We start from the raw sequence: 23,801 nt of genomic DNA, 5'->3' as shown, positions 1-23,801 counted from the left end.
AATAATAATAATGATAATATCATCTTCAACTATTTGACGTTTCTCTTTTTTTTCTTCTTTCTTTTTTTTCTTTCTTTTTTTTTTTTTCATGAAATGTCCGAATAACTAGCGAATACAGATCACAGAAAGGAGAAAAATCTTGACTCGATTTGCAAATCAATATCAGAAGAATTTTCATCCAAGTAGAAAAAAGCGTGCGGTACACAGTAAAAACAGTACTACTATTCACTTACTGTATATAAATATAACAATGAACAGCAGTAGTGTCTTTATTCTGTACACCTCTACACACACTTTCTATTTGAATGCAAATTCTGTTACTACTGATTTGCAGATCCAGTCAATACATTTGTTGTTACGTTTTAGAAATTACATAGACCTACTTGTAACTTTACAAAACAGTGTTAAATTTAGACGACTTTTTCTCAAGCTTGTCAAACAAATTCTTGCCACAACTGAACAAAACTTTTAATAGACTTGCTACGTATCTGGAAAGTCAGGGAAAGTTAGTATGATTAAAGGAAAAATCCTCATTAAATATTAATATTAAAATTTAAATCAACGAAATATTCTGAATTATTTGACACGCTATTTGACATGAGCTTTTTTCACTTAGAAATGAGATAAATGTTTGTTTGAAAGTATTTCAGCTTGATTTGTTCGATTCTTTTATATTATTGTGTTAAAAGTGAGTAGCAATTTCCTTCCACAGTATTACTAGATCTTCATCAGTATGAGCCTTGTGGTTTATATCATTAAAAGTCAAATTTTATAACTTCAAATATAAGCCTCAGATCTAATCTATAACTGAGAGTCCTACTTGACTCCAAATACATTATATATTAAGACTTGTAAGACTTTTAATTGCCTGAATCAAATTCTTAAAATTAACTGATTTGTAAAATTAAAGGGAACCGATAAAAATTTTTAAAAAATGGTTATTTACTAATATATCTTCCCGTGGGAACATTAAATATTCTCCGGACATATCGGAACAACAAGCTAGTTCCGTTTTCGGTGATAAGGTAACAGGGATAAAAACGGAAAATTTATGGCTTATTTTTTACTTTCATTGGGTGAAAAGAAAAGAATAAAGATCATATATTCTTCTAATTATTTATTTCGTGAGTAAAAAAAACCCTGTATTTTAATAAAATACGAACGAGGGTAGTGTTAAAAATCAGTGTACATATACAAGAAAACAAACAAATGTAAATAAGGTTAGTGACAGAACTTTAATTTCAGGTGTATATGCAAGAATTTTTTTCACATTCCTTGCAACTTACTTTTTTTCTGGTCGCAAATTAAACGACTGCCTCTTTTATATTTTATTAGGAAAACACATTTCCTTCAAGAAATAAATAATTTGAATCTTATGTGATATCCCTTCTTTACTTTTCATCCAATGGGAGAGAAAAAGGGGTTCTATATTGATTCTGATATTATAAATCTTAACTTTAAGAACTTGACGCTTGTGACTAGAAATATTACACAATTCTTAATATACTGTACAATGTACAATGTATTTTGAATCAATTGGTAACTCTTAGTTACACATTAGATCTAAGATTTAAATTTCAAGATGAAAGAAAAGAAGAAAGGCAATAAATGTCAGATTGACATTATTAATCTATTAAGTGTATTAACAGTTTTTTAATTTTTATTTTATTTTATTATTTTTTTATTTTAACAAATTGATCTAACTAGGCTAGCTACTCCTGAAACTGTCTTTGAAACAGCAACTTTTCAACATTCAACTTACGGAACGGAAACATTTCCCTAGATTGGAATTCGTTTTTGTATAACACGCCCACCACAAGAATTTGCAGAAGCTAAGGCGAAAGTACATTGCGGGGCCAATGATGTAGGTGACAAATCCATTCTAATTAGTATGCATAAATTATTTTGCATCAACTTTGAATTTTTCATTTCAGTAATAGTGATATCTCCTGCGAGGGTAATAGTTCTGCTACTGAATAAGGCGTGAACATAAATGAGATCGGGAGTGATTCCTCCATGAAAGAGACGGAACACCTTCTTCCCTCCCTTTTGTGCCTCTCTAAGTTAGATTTAAATTTTTCGAAAACTTGCATTTTTTAGGAAAGAAGTCCATTCGCTGTCTTACTGCAAGTAAACCCTATGTCTCTGTTCTCCTAGGTGCGATGCCATTCAGAAGTTAACATTCAATTTCTGTTAGTGATGAGAGAGACGTTTTTGTTCTGAATGAAACCGAGCAGACATGAACATAGTGACGAAGACAAAGGAAGCTGTGCGTTTGGCCTATTTCTATCAGTGTATTGTGCATAGTGGAATTTAGCGCATCATAGAGAACAGATTGTTTATGTAATTTTAATTTGTTAAGGAATAAAGGAATTTGTTTATTCTTTTTATAACACTGTAAAAAAAATAAAAATCTAGAATGCTTAGGTTTTCATTCAGCTAGTTAAACCTGTACAAATAAAATGACAAGGGAACAGATGAATAGTACCTGTTCTAGGTTCACGAATTCGGAAATTTCGTCTTGCACAGAAATAAACCAGCCAGTGTATAATAGATAAAGTGAAATCGTGTTCTTTTGGTACAGTGAATTTTATGATAATGTACAATTATTTTAAATGGCAGGTCTATCCCCTCATCTTATAGAATTTAAAATGAAGATGAAATCTTACACTAGGTGTTTTCTAAGTAGTCACCATAATTCTACGAAATGGTTAACTGTGTATTTATTAAGTGATAAATTGTTATATTAATGATGTTTATTTTGTTGCTGAAAAGGCGTTTGGAGTGTCTTAGAATTCAACTTTTCTTTCTTTTAAATAATTCTTTTAAATCATGAATAGTACCAAAATCATCTCCATCCAAGTACTGCGTGAAGACATTCGATTACACAAGGATTGACGGTTAAGTAGATTAACGACATCGCTATGAGATAGTTGAACATAATGAAAATGTAAAAAGGAATAGGAAATATAGAACGTTTGATTAGACTAGAAGTTTTCTTTAGCAAAGCAAGGCTTCGAGCATAGAAGACATGGAGAGGGTAGCAAGTCAGTGAACAAAAGCAACTGCATTAAACTACTGAATTTGATTGTAAAATATAACTAGAAAGTTGGAAAGTATTTATTGAACGTAACTGCTTTTCTAGGGCTTCTAATAGAATTCGAAATACCTAAGCAGCTCTACAGCTGAGGAAATGTATATCGAAATAGGGCATCGAATTTTCAGTTCTCTCTTTGTTGCAGTATTGCTTTACAAAATAATAAGCGTAGCACCTTTGAATACTGTTACAGGTGGAAAAATGATTTCCATGATTTACAGCTGTTACTGGAAATGAACCAACTGCAATATCGGCCGAAATGAAATCTTTCTTGATGTTCCACGAAAACATCATTTGAGCTAAAGAAGACGGATGATTATGAAAGAATTCGTGGAATGATAATGTGGGAGGAAACGAGAGAACCTCCAGAAAACCCATGAACACGATGTTTCCCATATTAAACGCATGCTAATATTACCGTGTGTTTGACATTGCCAAAGGGTGTATTACCATTCATGACCTGTTCCCCGATCGAAAATAGCACCACATAATATATGCATGATATATACATAATTATAAAGCGCAAAAGACTAATCCCAATTAAATAAAGTTAAGGAAAATAGTATCGGAACGAAGTATTCAATAAATCGTAATATAGTGCATCTTTTGAGGCAAAATCTCTTTTCATGACGAATTTAAAATATCCTATTATAAGGGAAAGTTAATAAAATATTAAAAGATATTTGCTTGATATTTCAACAGATTAGCATATTCCTATTTGGTTATGACATTTTTGACAAAGATGAGTTAATATTACTACATATTTTCTCATTTACTGCTCTCTAAACAAGACAATTTTGAAACCAAATTCTTCATTGAAGCCTAGTTTTAGTGATCATTTGAAAATTAAGGTTGTTACCGATAAGTAATATTCCTCAAAAATGTTAACATTAGATATCGCATATTAATGAATGCAACACGACCCCATCTTTCAACATCTAAAAGGGGAAGAGATTGAGGGCTGTTTTCCAATCATCAGAGAAAAACTTGAATGGTATTATTAACACGTTCTACCTCCCTTGGATTGGTAACTATAATATATATATATATATATATATATATATATATATATATATATATATATATATATATATATATATATATATATATATATATATATATATATATATATATATATATGTGTGTGTGTGTGTGTGTGTGTGTGTGTTTTTGATATCTTATGATCAAGTGGAAAAGATCAATGATTATTGGATCGTATAACTGAATCTTTTAAGGTAATTTTCGTGTTAAAGCTTCAAATGCAGACACGCACATATCTAACATATACTGTATATACTTACGCGCATACTTCTTGGTGTATGGCTTGTTCAAAATGTTGAGTATTAACTACAGCCCGAACCTTTCCGGCGCTATTCGCTGCCCAATAAGGTGTGATGATTTCAGTTTTAGACTCACATGCATCAAATCTGAAAACAGAAGAGAAGTATTAGTGCATTAATCACTGAAATTTATGTACAAAAAAAGGAAGTAATGGTTAAACCTATTGTTGCTAATTTTTTTTAACCTTGACACTAGCCATTCAAATAATCTTATTAACTGAAGAAAAAATTAAAGAACTTGAATATCAAATACGCACGTTCATTTAATTACGTCGACAGATTTCGGCGAGCAAACAGCTTTTTAATAATTTTGTCCTCTGTCGAGTCATATTTCAGTTCGTTGGAGGTATGCTGGTTTAGTGGCAGAATGCTAACCCTGGTTCGAGGTTAGCCTGTGAATATCTGCAGAACAGTATAGTATCGGTTGTTCTATTATAAGATTTTATCACAATATCTTCATTTACAAATTCATTCATCACCATCCACTTGCATTTCTGCTTCATCTCTTTTAACGTATAGAGCATAACTGTGGGACATTAATCTCGATCACCAATGTCTCTGCATTTCATTTATCAAGAAAGAGCTATTTTATTAACCATGCTAGTATCCTTGATTTACAATCAATTTATGTCATATGTTGATGATTAAGAAATAAGGGTATAAGGAGGAATTTATAGTTCACTCTATTATAAGAAAGGTATATTATGACTGGGATAATTACATTCTTTTCTAATGTATATAAACTGGTTATGCAGCCACCAAATTTGTGCTGCTCTAACAATCCTGACCAAAGTTGATACGCCAATAGTGATACTGAGGGAAGGTACCGATAGGGTGGTCAGATTTAGAATTGGAGTATCACAGAAGCATAATTAATGAAGAAATGCTCCCTTTCATAGACTTCAATGGAAAGTGAAAAAGGTGCCAAATTACCTAAAACCGACGCCAAAAACATAGACTTTTCAAAACATAGAAAATAGGGGAAAACTGTGAGATTTTTTCTGTACACAAAGGCATGAAGTGGAGTCTCCTGCACACGTTTTATATTGCTACAATCTATCAAATACAGTATTTCACATTGGTAACTAAGGTCCCTTTTATGTACTGCGGGCTCTGACATGCGAGTTTTTATCGCATTGTTCTGTGGTTTCTCTTCATACATCATGATCCATTTTGATCAAATGTTTTACCAAAAAAAAAAAAAAAAAGGTTTCTACCCATTGTAAAAAGCAACAAAAGAACTACATTCATCTGGAATATAAGGGAGTTATTCGTATATATATATATATATATATATATATATATATATATATATATATATATATATATATATATATATATATATATATATATATATATATATATAGAGAGAGAGAGAGAGAGAGAGAGAGAGAGAGAGAGAAAGAGAGAGAGAGAGAGTATATATATATATATATGTATATATAGAAATTGCAGTGATTTTATAATCTTTTCGAAAGTGTGTCTAATTCCTTAATATATTTCTCTTCACTTACTCATTGTAATACAATGTTCTATATAAATACTATCATGAATAGCATTGTGAGAGCTTATAAACGATCAAAGTTAGAAAATAAGTGAAATACTTCATCCTTCATGTAAACATACATTTTGAACATGCAATACATAAGAAACAGCAACATATTCTTCACCACATGTTCTTGTTGCTGTATTGCAAATTTACATCTATCATAATTATTTGTTATTGTGATTTATTTTACTTTACATTGATGATATGTCAGGAAATTAAATATGCATTTAGGAATTAGCCTATTTAGGAAGCTATTCTGCGATTTATAATCATATTTATAACCATGAAATTTTTAACATTATATCAACAAAATTTTAAATATAAAACCAACATTAAATGAAAATACTATAAGATTACCTGTATTTATCCTAAATATTGTAAAATACAAGAAAAATAAATTAGCTTTGTAACAACTATAACAAATGATTAAAAACAGTATTTATTACATAGACCTTCAATGGGAACTCTTGAGGGAAGTCACGTCTATAAAAAAAATCTCTACAAGCTAAAGAAGAAAAATATTTCATGTACTAATTCATGTATAAAACTTTAGAAAGCTGTACGAAGATTTCTTCCCTTAGCTTGTGGCAATAAAATTTAAATTTTTATCGACATGACTTCCCTCAAGAGCCGTATCTCATATTTCACAAAACATGGCGTGTGTTTTCTTTGAGGTTTCCCAATGAGGCCTATTACTCGAAGCAGAAATCAATTAAGGGCATAAAGGTAGATTCTTATGAAATCTTATAAAAATAAATAAATAATAAAATAAAAGTTAAAGTATTTTCCTAGAAATTACCAGATTTTTATGAAATACCCACATATTTTCTTGAAGACTAAAGTATTAATTCTATTCGAGTTTAAATCCGTAAAAAAAAAACATTGGACAACTTCAACTTTTTTTTTTTTTTTTAAAAAAAGCTCTCTTCTACAGTGCACTGCTCCATTAGTTCTTAAAAGTTATGACGTAAGTAAGGGAATTTCATAAGCAAATAAATAAATAAGTGAATAAATAAAGAATATAGATAAAAATTACAGGATATACTTGGCACCACTATGCATACGCACACATATCCCTATAGCGAAAATTTCCATTGATTACAGTAGGGGCTATGCTATCTTCAGAGAATTTTCGTCTCATTTTTCCGGTAATTCACTCGCTGAAAATAGGTGAAAATTATTTTCTACATTTTAGTTTATATTTGTAGTCTTGAGCTTAAGTCTATCCAATATTTAGATGAGTGATTATTAGGGAAAAGTAGATTATGTTGGCAGTTCACACAGCGCTGTGATAATAGTTGGAGAGCAACTTGAATTAACGAAATAGCTAACCTCGGCAAAGAAAACCAGCAATAACGTTGATAGGATTCACGAAGCGCTGACTATATATTCCCCAACTTAAAATTATCTTTCAGGCATTCGTATCCGCAGGCTTAGATAACAGTAGGATTATAACAACTGAGTTTCGTTTCACACTGCGAAAGTACAGTAGACTTCCAAACTACGCAAATTCAATACTGAAACGATAAGTAATGGATCCTATTGCTTCCTGTTGCAATAGATGGACGAGGTTAGAGATGAAACCTGTTTTTCCGACGGTAAATTGAGATGAGATCTATTTTCAGGATCGTGAGTCTATATTAAAAAAAACTCGTTCATCGCCGTTTTTGCTCTACGAGAATTAATTTTAGAAACGGAATTGCAATACAGGAATAATTATGTATTCTTGCGGCACTTAATACATATAAAAATGTTAATCGCTATCTATTACAGTTTTTTACACGATGGCGATCAGTATTTTAACCGGAAATCGTATATTTTCACCACTTCCGGTTTCAATAAAGAGATAAAGGTTAAGACAAAACTTATTCTTCGGTTTCTGAATCTAAATCGAAACATCATTACAGCTCTCTCTCTTATCGTTTTTGCTCTATGAAGATTACTACTGAAACCATAAGTAGTAATAAGGAATTTAATCTACTCTTGGAACGCTGAATCGCTTCCAAAAGCCAATTCTCGTTATCTGTTACCGCTTTTGTCAAGGATGTTATAAAATAGAGGATCTGCCTATACAACAAAATCGTAAAGCCATACGTCACAGTTTCGCCATCCCAACTCTGCCCGCTCCACCCAGTAAGATCGCAATGTTTTGAGCCAATATTCATGGCAGAAACGAGAGTAGCCAATCAGAGTCGGTGTTGCTCGATTGTTGTATTTTTTTGGTTTTATTGAGTTAATAGGATAAAGATACATATGGACAGATCCTCTATTTTATAACATCCAATAACCTATTTTATAACGGTGGATTTCCACTACTTCCGATTTCAGTAGAAGGTTATTGGAAAAGATTGAATATCTTCTTGGGACGCTGAACTGATTATAAAAATAAAAAAATAAAAAATTTCTCACTATCTCTTACCGTTCATGCTCTGATATCTATCGGCAGAAGACAGATGGGCATAGCCGTTCTACAAGGCTTCTCATACTTACTTATAGTATTGTTTGAAAGTCTAAAAAGTACTTAAAATTTTAAGATATTTTAATTGTTTACTTAATTAATTGTAGTCACTTAAATTACATCATAGTAAACTGAATTTACACACACAATACTGACCTTTGAGATGATGATTGTCTCGTCAATCTTGGTTTCGAGTCGAAATCATCATCGCTCGCATTGACCGGACTGAGTGAAATAGCGTCCGTGAACTCTGCATTCCTTTTAGTCCGCTCTTCCTCAAAGATCTCTCTTGCAAATGAACCATATTCTCCCATCCTTTGAAACTCTCCGTACATCCTTTTCATTAGAGCCTTGTTCTCGTCGATAAATATTTCAATTCTATCTCTGAAAGTAAAAGACATACAAACTAAGTCATATAGTCATTCATAAGACAAATAGTTTTCAATGTTATTTCATATGTTACCGCTTCTATATATTCTGGCACCAAATATTCAGTTTGGTACCTAAGCAGTACTGGGTATTCAGATGGCAAATACAAATTTAATTGCCATTACTCCATAATGTGTACTACAGTGGCGGCGTAAGGCAAACTGGGGCCCGGGGCCAGTCAAGTAGATCGGGCCTCTTTTCGACCAATCGTGATTTATACACTTCTACGTTTGACATTCACTTACATAACCATTCTTTCTGTATACTCCTCCCCTTTCCCGTTGGTGTGTGTGTTTAGATCATTTTAATCCGGGATATATTAAACAAATGGGCGTGATATTCAGAACGCCTGTCTATTTTTCAAATGCTTAGAACCGCCTTCAGGCTGGTATCTAAAAACCAGGTAACTGGACCAGGCTATCATTGCATATTTTTTTCTTTTTTATTCATTTTCAAAGGACACGGTAGAAAAAGGATTAGGGATACAAGTGTAACGGAAATTACAACCCACGACAGAAATAGCATAATCTTAAGAATAAACAAAACGTAACAATAAATAATAATCCTACATCTATATTAGCCTAGTATCAACGCATACTATAATTAGATGGAATAGTGGAAGTAATACAATGCTCCTAACAATACATTTAGAGTCAAATTTACGTACGAAACGTAACAATGAGCTGATATTGCAAAAATTGCAAATAATAATATAACCGATGCGATTTCTAAATGTAAGCTCTATGTTTTCTAGAATATTTTTGTTCGGTTCTCGCCTTTGGTGTTTCTCCTGCACAATTTCTCATATGGTTGTTTACTCATAGTTTCTCCATGTCTGAATTTAAGCTAGATGGCTTTTATTTGATTAGATTTTTCTTCTACAATTAGCCCCATTCACTTTAACATTCGGTTTCTCTCCAGTGATCATACACAATACTCAAATACGTTTTTTTCCTTTACCGAACTATCCGTAAATAATGGATAGAATAGATTTCTCTCCTGCGTGTCTTCTTCATTCATCTTTTACTAGGTTTCTCTCCAGTGATAATGTACGGTCTATTTAGTCCCACTGCTTTTGCCAAAGTATCAATGAATAGTTAAGCACTAGAATATTTCTCTGTTGCTTGTCCTTTTTATTGCTTCCAGATTTTACACTTGTTTTATGATTATATTATTTCGTATTTAATAGTTCAGTATTGTTTATATTCCGTCACTTATGACTATTTCCATTACCACTTACTAACGGACTTAGTGTTACAATATATTATAACAAAAATTCCTGAGTATATTGAATAATTGGGGATATATTATAGATTAAATGTGTGAGCACAGAATTCTTCTACGGGTTATACCATCCTATTTTTCATTACCACCCATCACCAGTCAATTGATAAATCTTGACGGCTTTTTATTACTCTTTTGGTACTTTTGTATTTTTATTGCCTTTACTTGAAACATGAAACTACTTTCGACAGTACTTCCACTACCACATTAGCCTGTGTTTCACCTACATTCAGAATGATACCTTCCTTGCTTTGGTAGCTGCGAAAGTCTCAACTATATTATCAAAATCCAGTGGATGCTATTTCATTTTTGATAGAAAGAATGGCTAGATTCGTGAATCTTTCTTGACTCATTGTGGAACGCAAGTATGATTTTATCAATTTCATTTTGCTGAAAGACCTTTCACATGATATCCTATGACAGATACAGGCAGTGTTATCAAAATCTGAACGGTTGCTAATCTTTAGTAAATTTCAAGCACCATTGAAGATACATATTTCAGGATGCCTTGTGGGGAAAAGTCAAGTTGTTCTTTAGCTTTCTGAGTACACCTTAGTAAACGGATTATATCCTTACAATCCTGAAATAATTTTAAGTCATCCAGGTCATTCGGGTAGAACAAAGCCAAATCATAGCAACAAGGTTTTAGCCTTTCCTTGCTCTCATCATCTAGCTGTTGCATAAAGTTGGCCATAGAACACACGAATAGAAATCTGTCTTTCAGTTCATGCATCTGAGTAAAATGATCCTACATTTGTTGTCTCATCTCATTTAGAATTTCATTGATAGAGCGCTTCACTTCGGAATGTGCAGTCAGGGGTTCATTCTTAGCTTCTCCAGGCATGCATCTCCTTCTCCTACTGTGTGTACCCACAGTTATGTTTCATGTCCTGCAACTTCCTTCAGCTGTAGATATGATTTCCTTGCCCAGCTCAAGTCTCCAGGTACCAATGGTGTCAACCAGACTCTGTAACTGAATAAGAGCTTGATTGAAACTCATATCCTGAGATTGAAGGCATTTTTGGATCCGATCAATATATGAGAGATCTGCAGACCAGAAATATAGTAAAGCGATGAAGTTAAATGACTGGATGTTTGCAAGAAGAAGACCAGCATCTCCTCTAATATCAAGCGTTTCAATTGAAGTGTCGCGCAGATCTTCCAACAGATTAATTACTTCATCCAATTGACTAGAAAGTGCTTTTAAAGCTTCTGCTTTTGAACTCATCCAGTGTCAGTTTCATGTTTCAGACCAATCTTTACATGATTTTACAGCATATCCCATCGGTGAGTAGATCTAGGGAAGAATATCAACACACGTTCCATTGCTCCAAACAATGTCACCGCCAGAACGTTAACGTGCGCAGCATGTAAGCCACACGGTTCAATGAATTATTGTTACGAGGAACGAAAATGGCCAAAGGACTTATATTCCGTATCAAAGTTGGAACTCTTGTTTTCTTATCGAACATTTTCTTTACTCTAAATTTGTGGGCTGAAATGTAAATTCATACGCCAAAAAATAAAGAGCAGAAAGGGGGAAAACAGCTATGCAAAAGGGGTTCGGTCCCTGAAAATTCGACTTTTAAAGACAAAATTTAAAAAAAAGACAGAAGTGAATCAGCGACTATAGCATCTGCACTAAAGAGCTTTTAGTTAGCAACATAATGCTAGTACCCTAATAAAGCATTATGTACGTTGATCCCTTCTTTCTACCTTTCTATTGAACTGATATACGAATAAATAAGTAAATAAATAAATAAACAGTGATATTTTAGGAAGCAGGCTAGCAGACGGGGCCCCATTACTTGCATCGTAAGACCTTACAATATAAACAGCACAATATACTTTGACTTTCTTTTATTATATTTTAATCCACACTCAGCTTTTTCCTTTAAATTTCTTTGATTGAACAGAGTGAAACTTTTATTTTATTCGTATTTCAATACACATACATTATTTCCTTTAAGTTTATTAGGAGCCCCAAGAGAGTGAAACTGATTCTATTATTTTTTCACCTACATTCAAATTTTTCTTTTATAGAGGGCCTCAAGAAATTGAAACGTTTGTTTTATTTTTCTACCTGCATTCAGCCTTTTTTCCTTTAAAATTCTTTTGGGGCCTCCAAGAGTATGAAACCTTTACTTTATTTTTCATCTATATTCAGAGCTTTCTCCTTTAAATTTCTTTGGGAGCCTCCAGGATAATAAAACTTTTGCTTAATGTATTTTTAATCTACATTCAGTTTTCTCTTTAAATTCCTTTCGAGTCCCCAAGAGAGTGAGGCCCGAAGTTTTCAACTTATACGGAAATCCAGCATTGATTAGCTTTATTAGAAAGATATTTGAGTTGTTTCATGCGTTATTTGATGTAATATTGATTGACAATTAATTGTGTTTACATTTAGGGAAGGCATGGATTATAAAACTTGACGGCCCTTCTACGATTTATGCTAAAAAGATTCCTTAGTAATTATTCTTTACCTACCGTCGGGGGCCCCCATAATGTGGGGCCCGGGGCGGGGGCACCGCTCGCCCCGCCCTTACGCCGCCACTGGTGTACTATACCCTAATACCATAATATGACCCTTGACAGGACTCATCGCTGGTCTACAGATAGCTTATATGCCTTCCGTGCATGAAATCCTGGGTAGAATTCCCGATGAGAGAGCATCGCACACACTACAGTGATTTAGATAACTGTAGGGAGGTCTCTCGTCCCATATAACTTCGCTGCTGAAAAAGGACGTAAATATCAATCAAGTGGTCCTTGAAAGTATCATCAGACCTTCTCTTAGTGTATCTTAATTTCGGTACACTGAGGGCCGCTGACCAACTGACAGCATAAGAAACATTAAATACAAATATACTATATTTCTTTAAGTAGCATAGTTACAAAAGGGAATATCTTGTTCCCAAGTATAATGTAAAAGCAAATAGTTTTATTTTGAGAACCTATGTAAGTTGTCGGAAAAAACAATGTAATATTTCAATGTATGTACAGTATTTATTAGGTAAAATGCTTATAATAATTATCATATCAAAATGGTTGTAGAATAGAGAAAAAAACAGTACAATCCAAAACATGAAAAGAAATACTTGAAAACACAATACGTAACCTACAAAACATTTAGGCCTGCTGTATCATAAAATCATTGTATTACAGAACTCATTTTGCAACACGTCATAGGTGGATCCACGGGAGGTACACAGGCTGTCTTACATATACCTCCTCTGCGTCCGATCCAGCTGTTTGATTCACACAAGGGCAACTAATATATTGATTTCTTAATTAGATGTTTTCCTGTACGCTAATACTTAGCAGTTCGTGCCCTTCTTCCGTTTATTTTGTTAATTAGTAGTTATACGAGGAGAGACCAGAAAATTCTTATCCTCGCCACGATAGAGATGTGTTAGTACTGTAGAAATCTGCATCTCACTAATATGTGTTCTAATCTGTGCTTTTACAGGTCCTGTTGCATTGATGTTACAGTACAGTGGTTCCTAATTTTTGACTTCCTTCCGAGATTTTTTCAACCTCGCCCTCTAAAATGAATTGAGTTGAATTGATTTTGAGTTATTGTCCCGTTCGGCAGCGAGGCTATATGAGACGCAGACCTACTTATTAACTTGGAATCCGAACCACATGAGCTCCCGCCGGAAATCGAACCCGGGTCTCCAACGCCAAAGGTGCGTACGCTAACCGCTTAGCTACGAAGGAGCTCTCCCTCTAAAATGATTTCATATCAGTCCAAAATACCCGATGAGAAAAATGAGCTCAATTGAGCAGTATTAAATGGTGCCCAAGGACCTCAAGTTTTGAATTTATTTATAGTATACAATATGAGACAAGGATTTGTAATAGATCTTGTAAGACGGTGTGAGCCCATACCTTACGTAGGGACATCGGAAATCTACTACTACATAGTACCATCATGGTGTCCATCTTAATTACAGTTCCCTATCTAGGCTTCAGACCAGTTAAAATTTTGAGAGCGTTCCTACTTTCTTTCATTCTGGCTACATAACCTGTCAACTTCAACCTCCTAAATCTTGTGACCGTAACAATCTTCGGTAAACAGCATAAATTACGCAATTCCTCATTATGAAGTGTTCGTCATTCTCCATTCCCGTTCCTCCTGGCTCTGAATATTCATTTCAAAATTTTATCCTCAAATACTTCCAGTCTGCGTTCTTCCCTAACAGTAAGCGACCACGTTTTGCAACCGTACAGCACAATAGGCATGATTATCGTTTTAAATATTTTAAGCTTTAAATTCCTCGACAGAATTCGCCAAGACAGAAGATTAACACAAATTCTCTTTTTTCAGTCGACATATAATTTCTTTGTGGAAATTGTTTTGGTCTGTTAATATTTATCCTAGATATTTTAAAGTATTCACTTTGTTGAAAGATTATTTAATATTCTGACGTACCGTAAGACAAAGTTACTTTGCACAAGATTTAAGCAATTTTAAAGAAAATCGAATGTAACTTACAAACATAATGATTTAGAACACTGTATTTTAAACACATAATAGCTAGATATCTAAGGAAAACATTAGTGCAAGTTCATTAATAAACATTTAGTATGACCATAGTTATTGAAATATAAACTTTGGTGCAAAGCAACGCCATTAGGTATTTTGCACAACATACAAAAAAGTATGTTCAACATACGAACATAATGTTTCTGTGCAATGTTTTTCCTTCAGTATTTACACATTTTACTTTCTACTCAAAACTGCATGTAGTCTACAAATATTGATATTAGAATGATGGTACCGGTATCAGTACTTAGTTTGAATAATCGATATTTGTAAAGAAAATTATGTATTTTCTGGTACCGGAACAGGAACCAGATTCTAATAGTTTAGCATATGTCCCACAAAAATGACAACTCAGGAACATAAAAAAAAAAAAAAAATCCCGTGAACTTATTTGCCTTGGTTATTCCTTATGTCCAAGAATATCATCCCAATCGTAATCAGTGGAAGATTTACGGGATTTGGGACTTTCAAGCTGAAGTCGACTCAAATCGGATGATTTCTTTTTAAAACTATCTGATGTTAGTCATTCCTATGCGTACAAGCTGCAAGCCCCTCCAAAAGTCTAGTGATTTTTAAAAGAAACGAATCTGTTATGAGTGAAATCCCTCTCAAACTACTTTTCTGGATCCGCCACTGTTCGTAATTTATTTTCCAACAAGAAATTCATTCCGGCATCTACCTAAATAGGAAATTTATCTAAATTTAGAATGCAGGAGGTTCCAGTAGTAATAATTTCCTATCTAAGCGATATTTTGGACAAGTACAAAGTAACCCCGAGTAGAAGCTGAAACCGCCTTCTCCCAGTTTTACCTTTTTTATGACTTTAAAACGTTTCACATTTCAATTCCAACTATTGCATCAAAGTCCCATTATACACAGTAGCATACTACGAAACTGACTTATCTTTGACGGAAATTCTTGTGCGTGATATCTTTCAAATTTTGGCGGCATTTACAGTGACTGCTTTCCATACCTCTACAACAACGAACCCTCCCGGTAATTAGAACTGATGTTAACCTCCAACATTATAGCCAAAATACAGTTAGATGTTCTATCGTATGGTGGCAGTTGAAATTTCCTCTTTACTGTTCATGGTTTTGCCGATAGAGGAATATGAAACTCTTTTCATATTTTGTGCAAAGTAACCCCGTCTTACGGTATCCATAAGTCACAATATTATGATCCTGGTGAATTTCCATGTATTTAGTTTTCTCTACATTTACTTTTAAACACATTCCCGGCGGGAGCTCATGTGGTTCGGATTCCACGTTAATCAGTAGGTCCACGTCTCACATAGCCTCGCTGCTGAAAGGGACGCTAAACTAAAATCAACTCAACTCAACTTTTAAACATACTGTATTATATAAATGCATTCAAACCTTCAGGTTGCTTGGGACACCATTTAATAATATTTAATTGAGATAATTTTTCTCAGCTGCTACTTTGGTCTGATACGGAACAATTTTAGAAAGGAGACTGAAAAAAAACTCGGAAGTTAAAACCTAAGGACTCCATAATGTTAGAGAGCCGCGGTGGCTCAGTGGTAGAGCGTTCACCTCTGGTGCTTGGGTTCCCGGGTTCGATCCCAGCCCCCGCCAAGTGAACTTTGTGGTGAACAAACACCGTGTGCGTGGGTTTTCTCGGGGTTCTCCCGTTTCCTCCCACTTTCTTCATTCCACCATTTCATTCATTACTCATCATCACCGTCTCCTTTAGCCTAACCGGCATAACCGTGGGACGTAAAACTCAAAGATTTCATTTCATTTTTTCCATAATGTTACAGCCAGAAAACTAGACGAGGCAACATATTGGCAAAATCAAACAAAATTAGGTTCCTCTATCTTCAAGGAAAATGACACCAACAATACATGAAGAGATAGCAGCTGTATATGGTGAGGAAGCCCTATCTTGTGAGTATCATACAGTGAAGTGACGGGAAAGAGAAGTCAAAGGACCGCAAAAGTCTAAAGGGTGACGCAAGAGAAGGTAGTCCCTCTGCGGCTTTAGACCAAAACGCGGTGGGAAAAGTGGAGCAGCTAATGTTCGAAGATAGACATGTGACTATTAATTGTTTAGCTAGGGAAGTGAACATTAGTAAGTGTCCATTAACACCATATTACATGACATTCTGCGTACGAGTAAAGTAGCAGCGAAGTGGATTCCCCAATTGTCGACACATTTTCAAAAAGCAACGTATGCAATGTGTGTAAAACATTTTGGACTTATACGACAATGGCAAAGATACTTTTGTAAACAGATTAGTGGCTATGGGTGAATGCTGGGTGAATTTGTTTGACCTTCAAACCAGAGAAATCAATAAAACATGAGAACATACATCGTTCCCACCCCACAAAATATTAAAGTACAGCATTCATCCAACAAAGTCACGTTGTCTTTGTTTTGAGACCATAAAGGTGTGATCTTCATTGATTACTTACACAAAGGGACTACAAACACGGAACATATGTTGTAATTTGTAGCGAAAATTACGGGATGCTATAAGCAAAGAGACAGGGTTTGTCTTCGAAAAGTGCTACTGCTAGCGCACAATGCACCGGAACACCAAGAAGCAGAAACGTTCATTTCCGTGTACCAATGTGTCTACGAAGACTTCCCCATCTACCATATTCACTTGATCTGGATCCGTCTGATTACTTCCTTTCCTCAAGTATGAAGAAAGATTTTCTAGCTGGGGGTTTTGCGAATGATGAGGAGGTTATTTACTACAGTGAAAACTTGGTTTGCCTTCATCCCCGCACATTGTAATTCATATTGTATTAATGGGCCGATCCATAGATGTGAGAAATGTAAAGTAATATGATGTGAATATGTGGAGAAAGATGCGTCGTGTGCCAAACTGAAGATCTCTTGGGTAAGAATTTTCTGGCCTACCTCGTATATGATCCGTTTCACAAATAAGAGTATATTTAATGGAAGAAACCCTCCCTTCTGGTCTAGTGGCTAGCACATGTGCCTTTGGTTTACGGGGGTCCTGGGTTCGATTCTCGGTGGGAGGGTCCTTGGGAAGTAATATTGCATGTGGCACATTATGACTCCTTTAAAAATGCATAATCCTAAATTTCAGTTTAATATGCCACAATTGAGAATCCCAATATTCGACATTGATATGGTGAACTACAAAAAGGAGCGACATTTGAACAAAAACACCAGACATACAAAACGTGCAGCCAAGTTCGTCAGCCTCAAAAATTGTTGAGATGAGGATGGATGAGTCAAGTTCCTTGACCAATGCATCTGAAAGAAACACTGCAACTTGGTACGATGTGTCTAACATATTCGAATACACCAAGAATGTCTGGCTCCCGTTTCACTGTCGAGAAATTTCAACCCTGATGTTGGTGGTGACCCCAAAATCCACCACCACCATTCTAAGGCTCGTCAACATAATTTTCCTTGATACGTCGTGGAAGATTGTAAGTTTTCCTTGTCTTGGTTTCGAACCACTAAGCTTGCTGCAGTATATACGTACTTTAGCCCACTCGCAAAATTTATATTCCTAAGGCTGGTGGTGGCCCCAAACCCACCACAACCACCACCAACATCCTTAAGGCTCGTTAACACCGTTTCCCTTAACACCTCGCACCAAGTTGCAGTGTTCGTTTCAGATGCAGTGGCCAAGGAACTTCGCTCATCCATCCTCATCTCAACACTTTTTGAGGCTGACGAACTTGGCTGCACTTTTTGCACTTTTTTTATTTGTTCAGATTGTAGTATTTCGTAGAAAATGTTATTTCCTTCCTTGCTATTAATACAAAAAGGAAAGAAGTTCAATTCTATGTTTAAAATGTATCCATTTCTGGTGCAATTCTCTCCGAAGTATTTGCTAACTTAACAATTTTCTCTGAAATTCGTGTTCCTTTAAATAAAATACCACTACAACCGAGAGTGTGTCGTATTTGACAATCAAAGAATGAAGATTTAGAAAGAAGTCCATAGGATTTTTAAACAGAAATAATAACCAACTAAAACATTAAGATTTAAAATTATTGGGATTTTCAAGTTTGGTTATATATATATATAAATAGTTATGTTTTCAACTTGTTGAAATTCACCTCCTAAGACGTTTTCTTTCTTTCTTTTTTCTTTTTATGTTTTTAAATAGACTGTTCTTTTACTTTGCTTTCTATTAGCAGTAGTCATGAAATTCTACGGTTGTACATATTTACCATAGCAATTCCTCATTACTACGCGGACTTGTTACTCTGTAAGATGTTAGTCCGTGAAAGGTTCCATTCATCTCACGTCAAAAAATTTTTTGCTGGTTCTTTCAGAGACATATACAAAAAAGTTACACATACACACCCTTGAACAGTGCGTTCACCTGGAGCAATTTCGTTTGTTTTCGTCAAGGACCAATGTTTTACATCCATGCCTACTGCCAAAGAATGGATGGAGTAAGAAGCTTGGAAATGCAGTGTGGCCACTATGCGTAATACTACCTAGGTAGGCCTACGTATACATCTATCAATTTCGGAACACCTGAGGATAGAAGTGACTCAAATATAACTTTTTCATATAAAATGATTTGGGAAGATAGTAACTAGAATTTCTTCTTCACTATGTGACCTCAGTACATACGATGTTATAGAGTGTATCGAACTTCCACCGGGATTTCTAGACTAGCAGTAGCAAGCATATCATTGGAAGGAAAACTCAAGTTTCTTCTAGAACGTTACAAATGTTCGATATATCTTTCGTTGTGGGTGATGCAGCAGACGTCAATCTGTAATCTGATTTTGTTCAACAGGACAACTAATCAATCAGCGAGAATATCACTTGCAACTTTTTTTCGTTTGTTTGTTTATTTGTACGTATTTCTTTTTAATTTCTTCGCAGGAAAATTTTATTAAGCAGCGTCCATAGATTCAATACCTTGTCTTCAACTGTCCACGTCGTAGTTCTAACACTCATACTTATTGAGAACAAAATAAGCAACTGCGTTGGCCTATGCTCTTGTTTGTTCCCATCTAGTGATATATTTCTTTCTTCTGTATCTATCTATTTTGTTATTTGAGGGAATTATATAATCTATAGGTATTACACTAATGTCCCTATAGCAGATCCATAAGTTACACGCACGTCAATGCAGAGTGGGTGGGGCCATAATGGTTAAGTAATGTGGCTCAATTGCCTCGTCACTTGCGTGGGAAACAACGCGCCAGCTCAAGCGAGATGTCTAAGAAAGACGGTTTTACAGTTCTGTGATGGTGGTAATTTCTTAACGTTGCCATGGCTCAAAGACTTCTTTAGACTTTCCGAAATGGAGAGGGACTGTGGTAGTGAGAAGTGGTGAGAGAGCTACAAAGCCATGGAATAACTTCTAGTTAATCCTAACCACAAGGCGCTACCTTAGCTTAACGTATCTGAACTGACTTCAAACCACACGGGAGATTGTGCCGCGATCTACTATATCTTGGAAGCGTACGTATAAATCTCTCTTCCTAAGAAATCTCGCAATCTGTGTGCTATTAGTCGCAGCGTAAAGGGATCCTGTCTGAAGACGTTAACATCGTGAATAGATTAAATTTAGTATAAGGTCTGATAAACTGGCTTGCAGTTAGTTGTAAAAATGCTCACGAGAAATGATTTCCAGGGGCATTCCATATGGGGAAGAAACACTATATACGCTCTTAAGACTAGAGAAGAATAAGGTCAAGTAAACTGAAAGTATGGGTAGCGATATACAGAAAGTTGTTCGCTGTGTATGCTGGAACTATGCGTTTGCTGGAGGGAGCAGTGTTGTGTTGGACCTTGTAGGTGCGTAAGTGTTGGTAGTAAGTATTATCAAATGGCGCCGAAAATCAACCAGTATTGGGAGGGTTACGTAATGGCTCTTTTCCATACTAAGTTTTCGTACGTACGCATTGTGAAGGTGTCCGGAGGATGGGTTAACACTGCAGGGACGACTGCGAAATCTACTGTGGTCCGTTACGCACAACAGGCTCCCAATGAGAATCATTCATCCACGAAAACTACCAGGAGAAGTTTTCCAAGCAAAGTGACACCCGTAGTACTAAGGAGGATCGGTTGATTAGAGTGCCAAGAAAATTCCACGACTCAACGTGATGGGCCACAGATTCCATCTCGCATCGTCAACTATGAACAAAATACTTTGAAGGTACCTCGGGTTGAAGACCGTGTACACCACCTGCTACCGCGTCGCATTGCTGAACGTAAGACGAACTGCAGGAAACTATGAAAAGTACCTGGCGGGTTCCAAATGGAAGAAAGTTGTCACAATGGATGAATCATATGTCCATCTCACTGCTGGTGGTCAGGTTCGGGTGACCACATACTGGTTACATTAACGACAAGGGGCGCAGCAACTTTGTTCGTCAGTGCAAGGAAAGTTTTCGTCATGGTTTTATGGTTGTTAGAGGATTCGGATATGAGGTAAGTTGATGATACACATGGTGAACAAAAACGTGAAAGTGAATGCAAGATACTTCCAAAAATCCATTAACACCTATCTATCTGAGAGACATCCCACAATTTTATGGAATGGATGGGAACCAGGTGATGATCAATAAGGACAAGGCTTCGAGTCATACCGCCAGAACATCACTACATTTTTATCAGGAAATGGCAGAGGAATTAGGAATTTGTGTCATTCCGTTTCAAGATATTCCTGTGAAAAGCCAAGATGCCAGTCCAATGGATCTTTGCACATTTGGTCTGTTGAAACGACGTATTCAACATAGCCGCCCGCGCACCTTGGATAATCTATGGAAAGCTTGCAGGGAGAATTGGGATAAAATTTCCACGCCTGTCTTGCACCGGAGCTTGCTGCAATGGAAACTGCGATGCTGTGTGATAGTCTACTGTGCTGGAGGTCCAATAGAACATGATCGGTAGTGGTGGTGTGTTACCCCTTAAGGTGAGTACCCGTCAAAAATGGTCGGATAAAAAGAGAATAACCTTCTATATTCCCTCCTATCTTGGAAACAAATGTTTCTGCACATCCAGAAAAGATCAAAAAACTTATCGTTAATTCTGTCGTAGGAGATCTTCCGTGTCGCCTCATTTCTAGAGCACTTGCATCGATACGCGTATTAGCAGGTTCTGACTCTGCTGAGAATAGAACATGGTGACAAGCTCGAGCGGTGGCTCAGATACCACTTTACTAACAGTTTCAGTTTTTCATTATCTCGTTGTTATGCAAGGACGTAGAGCACAGTCAACTGGTATTAGTGTACCATTGGCCACCTCCTAGAACAACATTTCTATTTCGTCCATAAAATGGCTTAGGTAGTGTGTGTATAGAAAATATGTTTTAGTTACAGGAATTAGGCTAGGTTAACTACTCATTTCTGATATTATAAATGCAATAATCACTCATTTTAAGTTACTTTGGTTCCTTTGAAAGTGTACAAATGGTATATCAATTTCTCAAAGAACACCAACTTCTTAATAAGTTGCAGAAAATAGGCACATGCTACACTAATATCCAGTCAACCAATAAGCGAACTCTAGCAGTTTTCTTTTGTAAGAAGTTGGAAAATAGAACTATTATATATATGCATGTATGCATGATGCATGCATGATTTTATTATGGTCTATGCTTCCAATCCGTTTGTCAAAACTCATTCACTGATAATTATATAGTACGTTTTAAACACATTGATCAACGTTTTACTTTTCAATATGAAGCTGTTCTTCCAAATGCATTCTGGCCTAGCTTTATACATCTGTTATTACTTTTATGTTCCTATACATGAATATATTTAACACTGTTTTCATTTCGCTATTTTCTTATGCAAACTTAATAACAAAATGAAAGAAAAGTCCTTATGGTGACTCTATTGGAAAAAACGTGTTGATGCTAGCAACACTGAATGAACTCAATATCTCATCTTTGAGACAAGATGATGCTTGAGACGTATTACAAAGTGTTCTTCCTTCTAGAGCAGACTTATTTAACCACGTGTCTTGTTTAAAGTTTGTGATTGGTAATCCCATTAATGCTGGTCCTTGGACGGAAGGTAAAAGTTTTTCTTTTGTTTTACTCCGTTCCAAACATGATCTGTTAAACTGGGTACTCCACAGGTGTTTTATCTGATGCCTCCTTGTAATAGATGAGGCATTCTCTTGTGGTTTTCTTCTTTCTTGTTTTAAAACACTACTTTCATTGAACCTGAGAACGGAGGTCGTTTGATGATGAGAGGGGAACGTCTGCTTTCACGTGACAAGGATAAATGTGAGGTGGTTACCACATTTGTATACTAATGTAGGAGGCTCGTATAATCTTTTAGTAGCCACTACATGAGAAAAGAAAGAGAAAAAATATTTCAGACTAGTCAACTGAAAGAATATATTGTGGTAGGACATACCACGCTTGACGCAAGATCTATCATGTTAATGCTGTATCTTCACTTAACAAGATATGGGTGTGTAGTATATCCTTCACATTGAGAAGATGACACCTTTGTCGTCACGCATTACAACAGGAATATTTTAACAAAGCATCGATTAATTGTTTTAGGTTTTTCAATGTAGTTATTAATAAGAGCATACAAATCGTTTATATTTCCCGGAGTTTTTCTTTCTCTCTCTTTTTTCTTAATAAGCTCATTTATAATATAACCCAATAGCATTTTCTACTTGCAGGGTTATCCGGCCCATGAGTTTATATTAATCATTTCTAATTGGCCTCTGTATTGCGTAGGGGCGCTTTTTTACAATATGAGACACACTTGTGAGAAATAAGAGTTCAAAGAAGGGAAGAGGATGAGGTAGAGAACGGAATAAGCAAACATTTTCAACATATGTGTAGTCACGGATCCACGAGTAGTATGCCTGCAAAACCATCGACTTCTTTGCCTATCATCATCGTCTTTTACCAACGTCAAATTATCTCTGAGGTCTTCCTCTATCCATTGGTTAACTGAGAAGGGGAGCACCAAACTGTTATGTCACAGAGCATTCAGAAGCCTCACTTTTGATGCAGAAGTACGAATCCTAGATAATGGTTAGGAATTCACTTTAATAGTAGGCCCCGTCCTCCATGATCTTCCAGTTTAAGTAATGAAACACTATCAGTCGCATAAAGCATCGATCTTACAAATCTAATGAGT

The 23,801-nt window shown here is 35.4% G+C and overlaps 1 protein-coding gene across 1 annotated transcript in view; it reads right to left on the bottom strand.

Moving 5' to 3' along the window:
• LOC145686396 (protein spaetzle 3-like) overlaps window positions 1–23,801 on the bottom strand; it is a 240,945-nt gene that overhangs the window by 7,086 nt on the left and 210,058 nt on the right. Inside the window, exons 3-4 of the mRNA XM_081759678.1 lie at window positions 8,601–8,828; window positions 4,399–4,524 (exon numbers count right to left, since the gene is read on the bottom strand). Of these exons, the coding sequence (XP_081615804.1) occupies window positions 4,399–4,524; window positions 8,601–8,828 (354 nt within the window). The remainder of the gene's footprint in view (window positions 1–4,398; window positions 4,525–8,600; window positions 8,829–23,801) is intronic.

The sequence above is a fragment of the Thermobia domestica genome, chromosome 5 (assembly GCF_964235325.1).
Source record: "Thermobia domestica chromosome 5, izTheDome1.hap1.1, whole genome shotgun sequence".
NCBI classification, from domain to species: domain Eukaryota; kingdom Metazoa; phylum Arthropoda; class Insecta; order Zygentoma; family Lepismatidae; genus Thermobia; species Thermobia domestica.
This window is presented reverse-complemented; position numbering and strand designations above follow the sequence as displayed.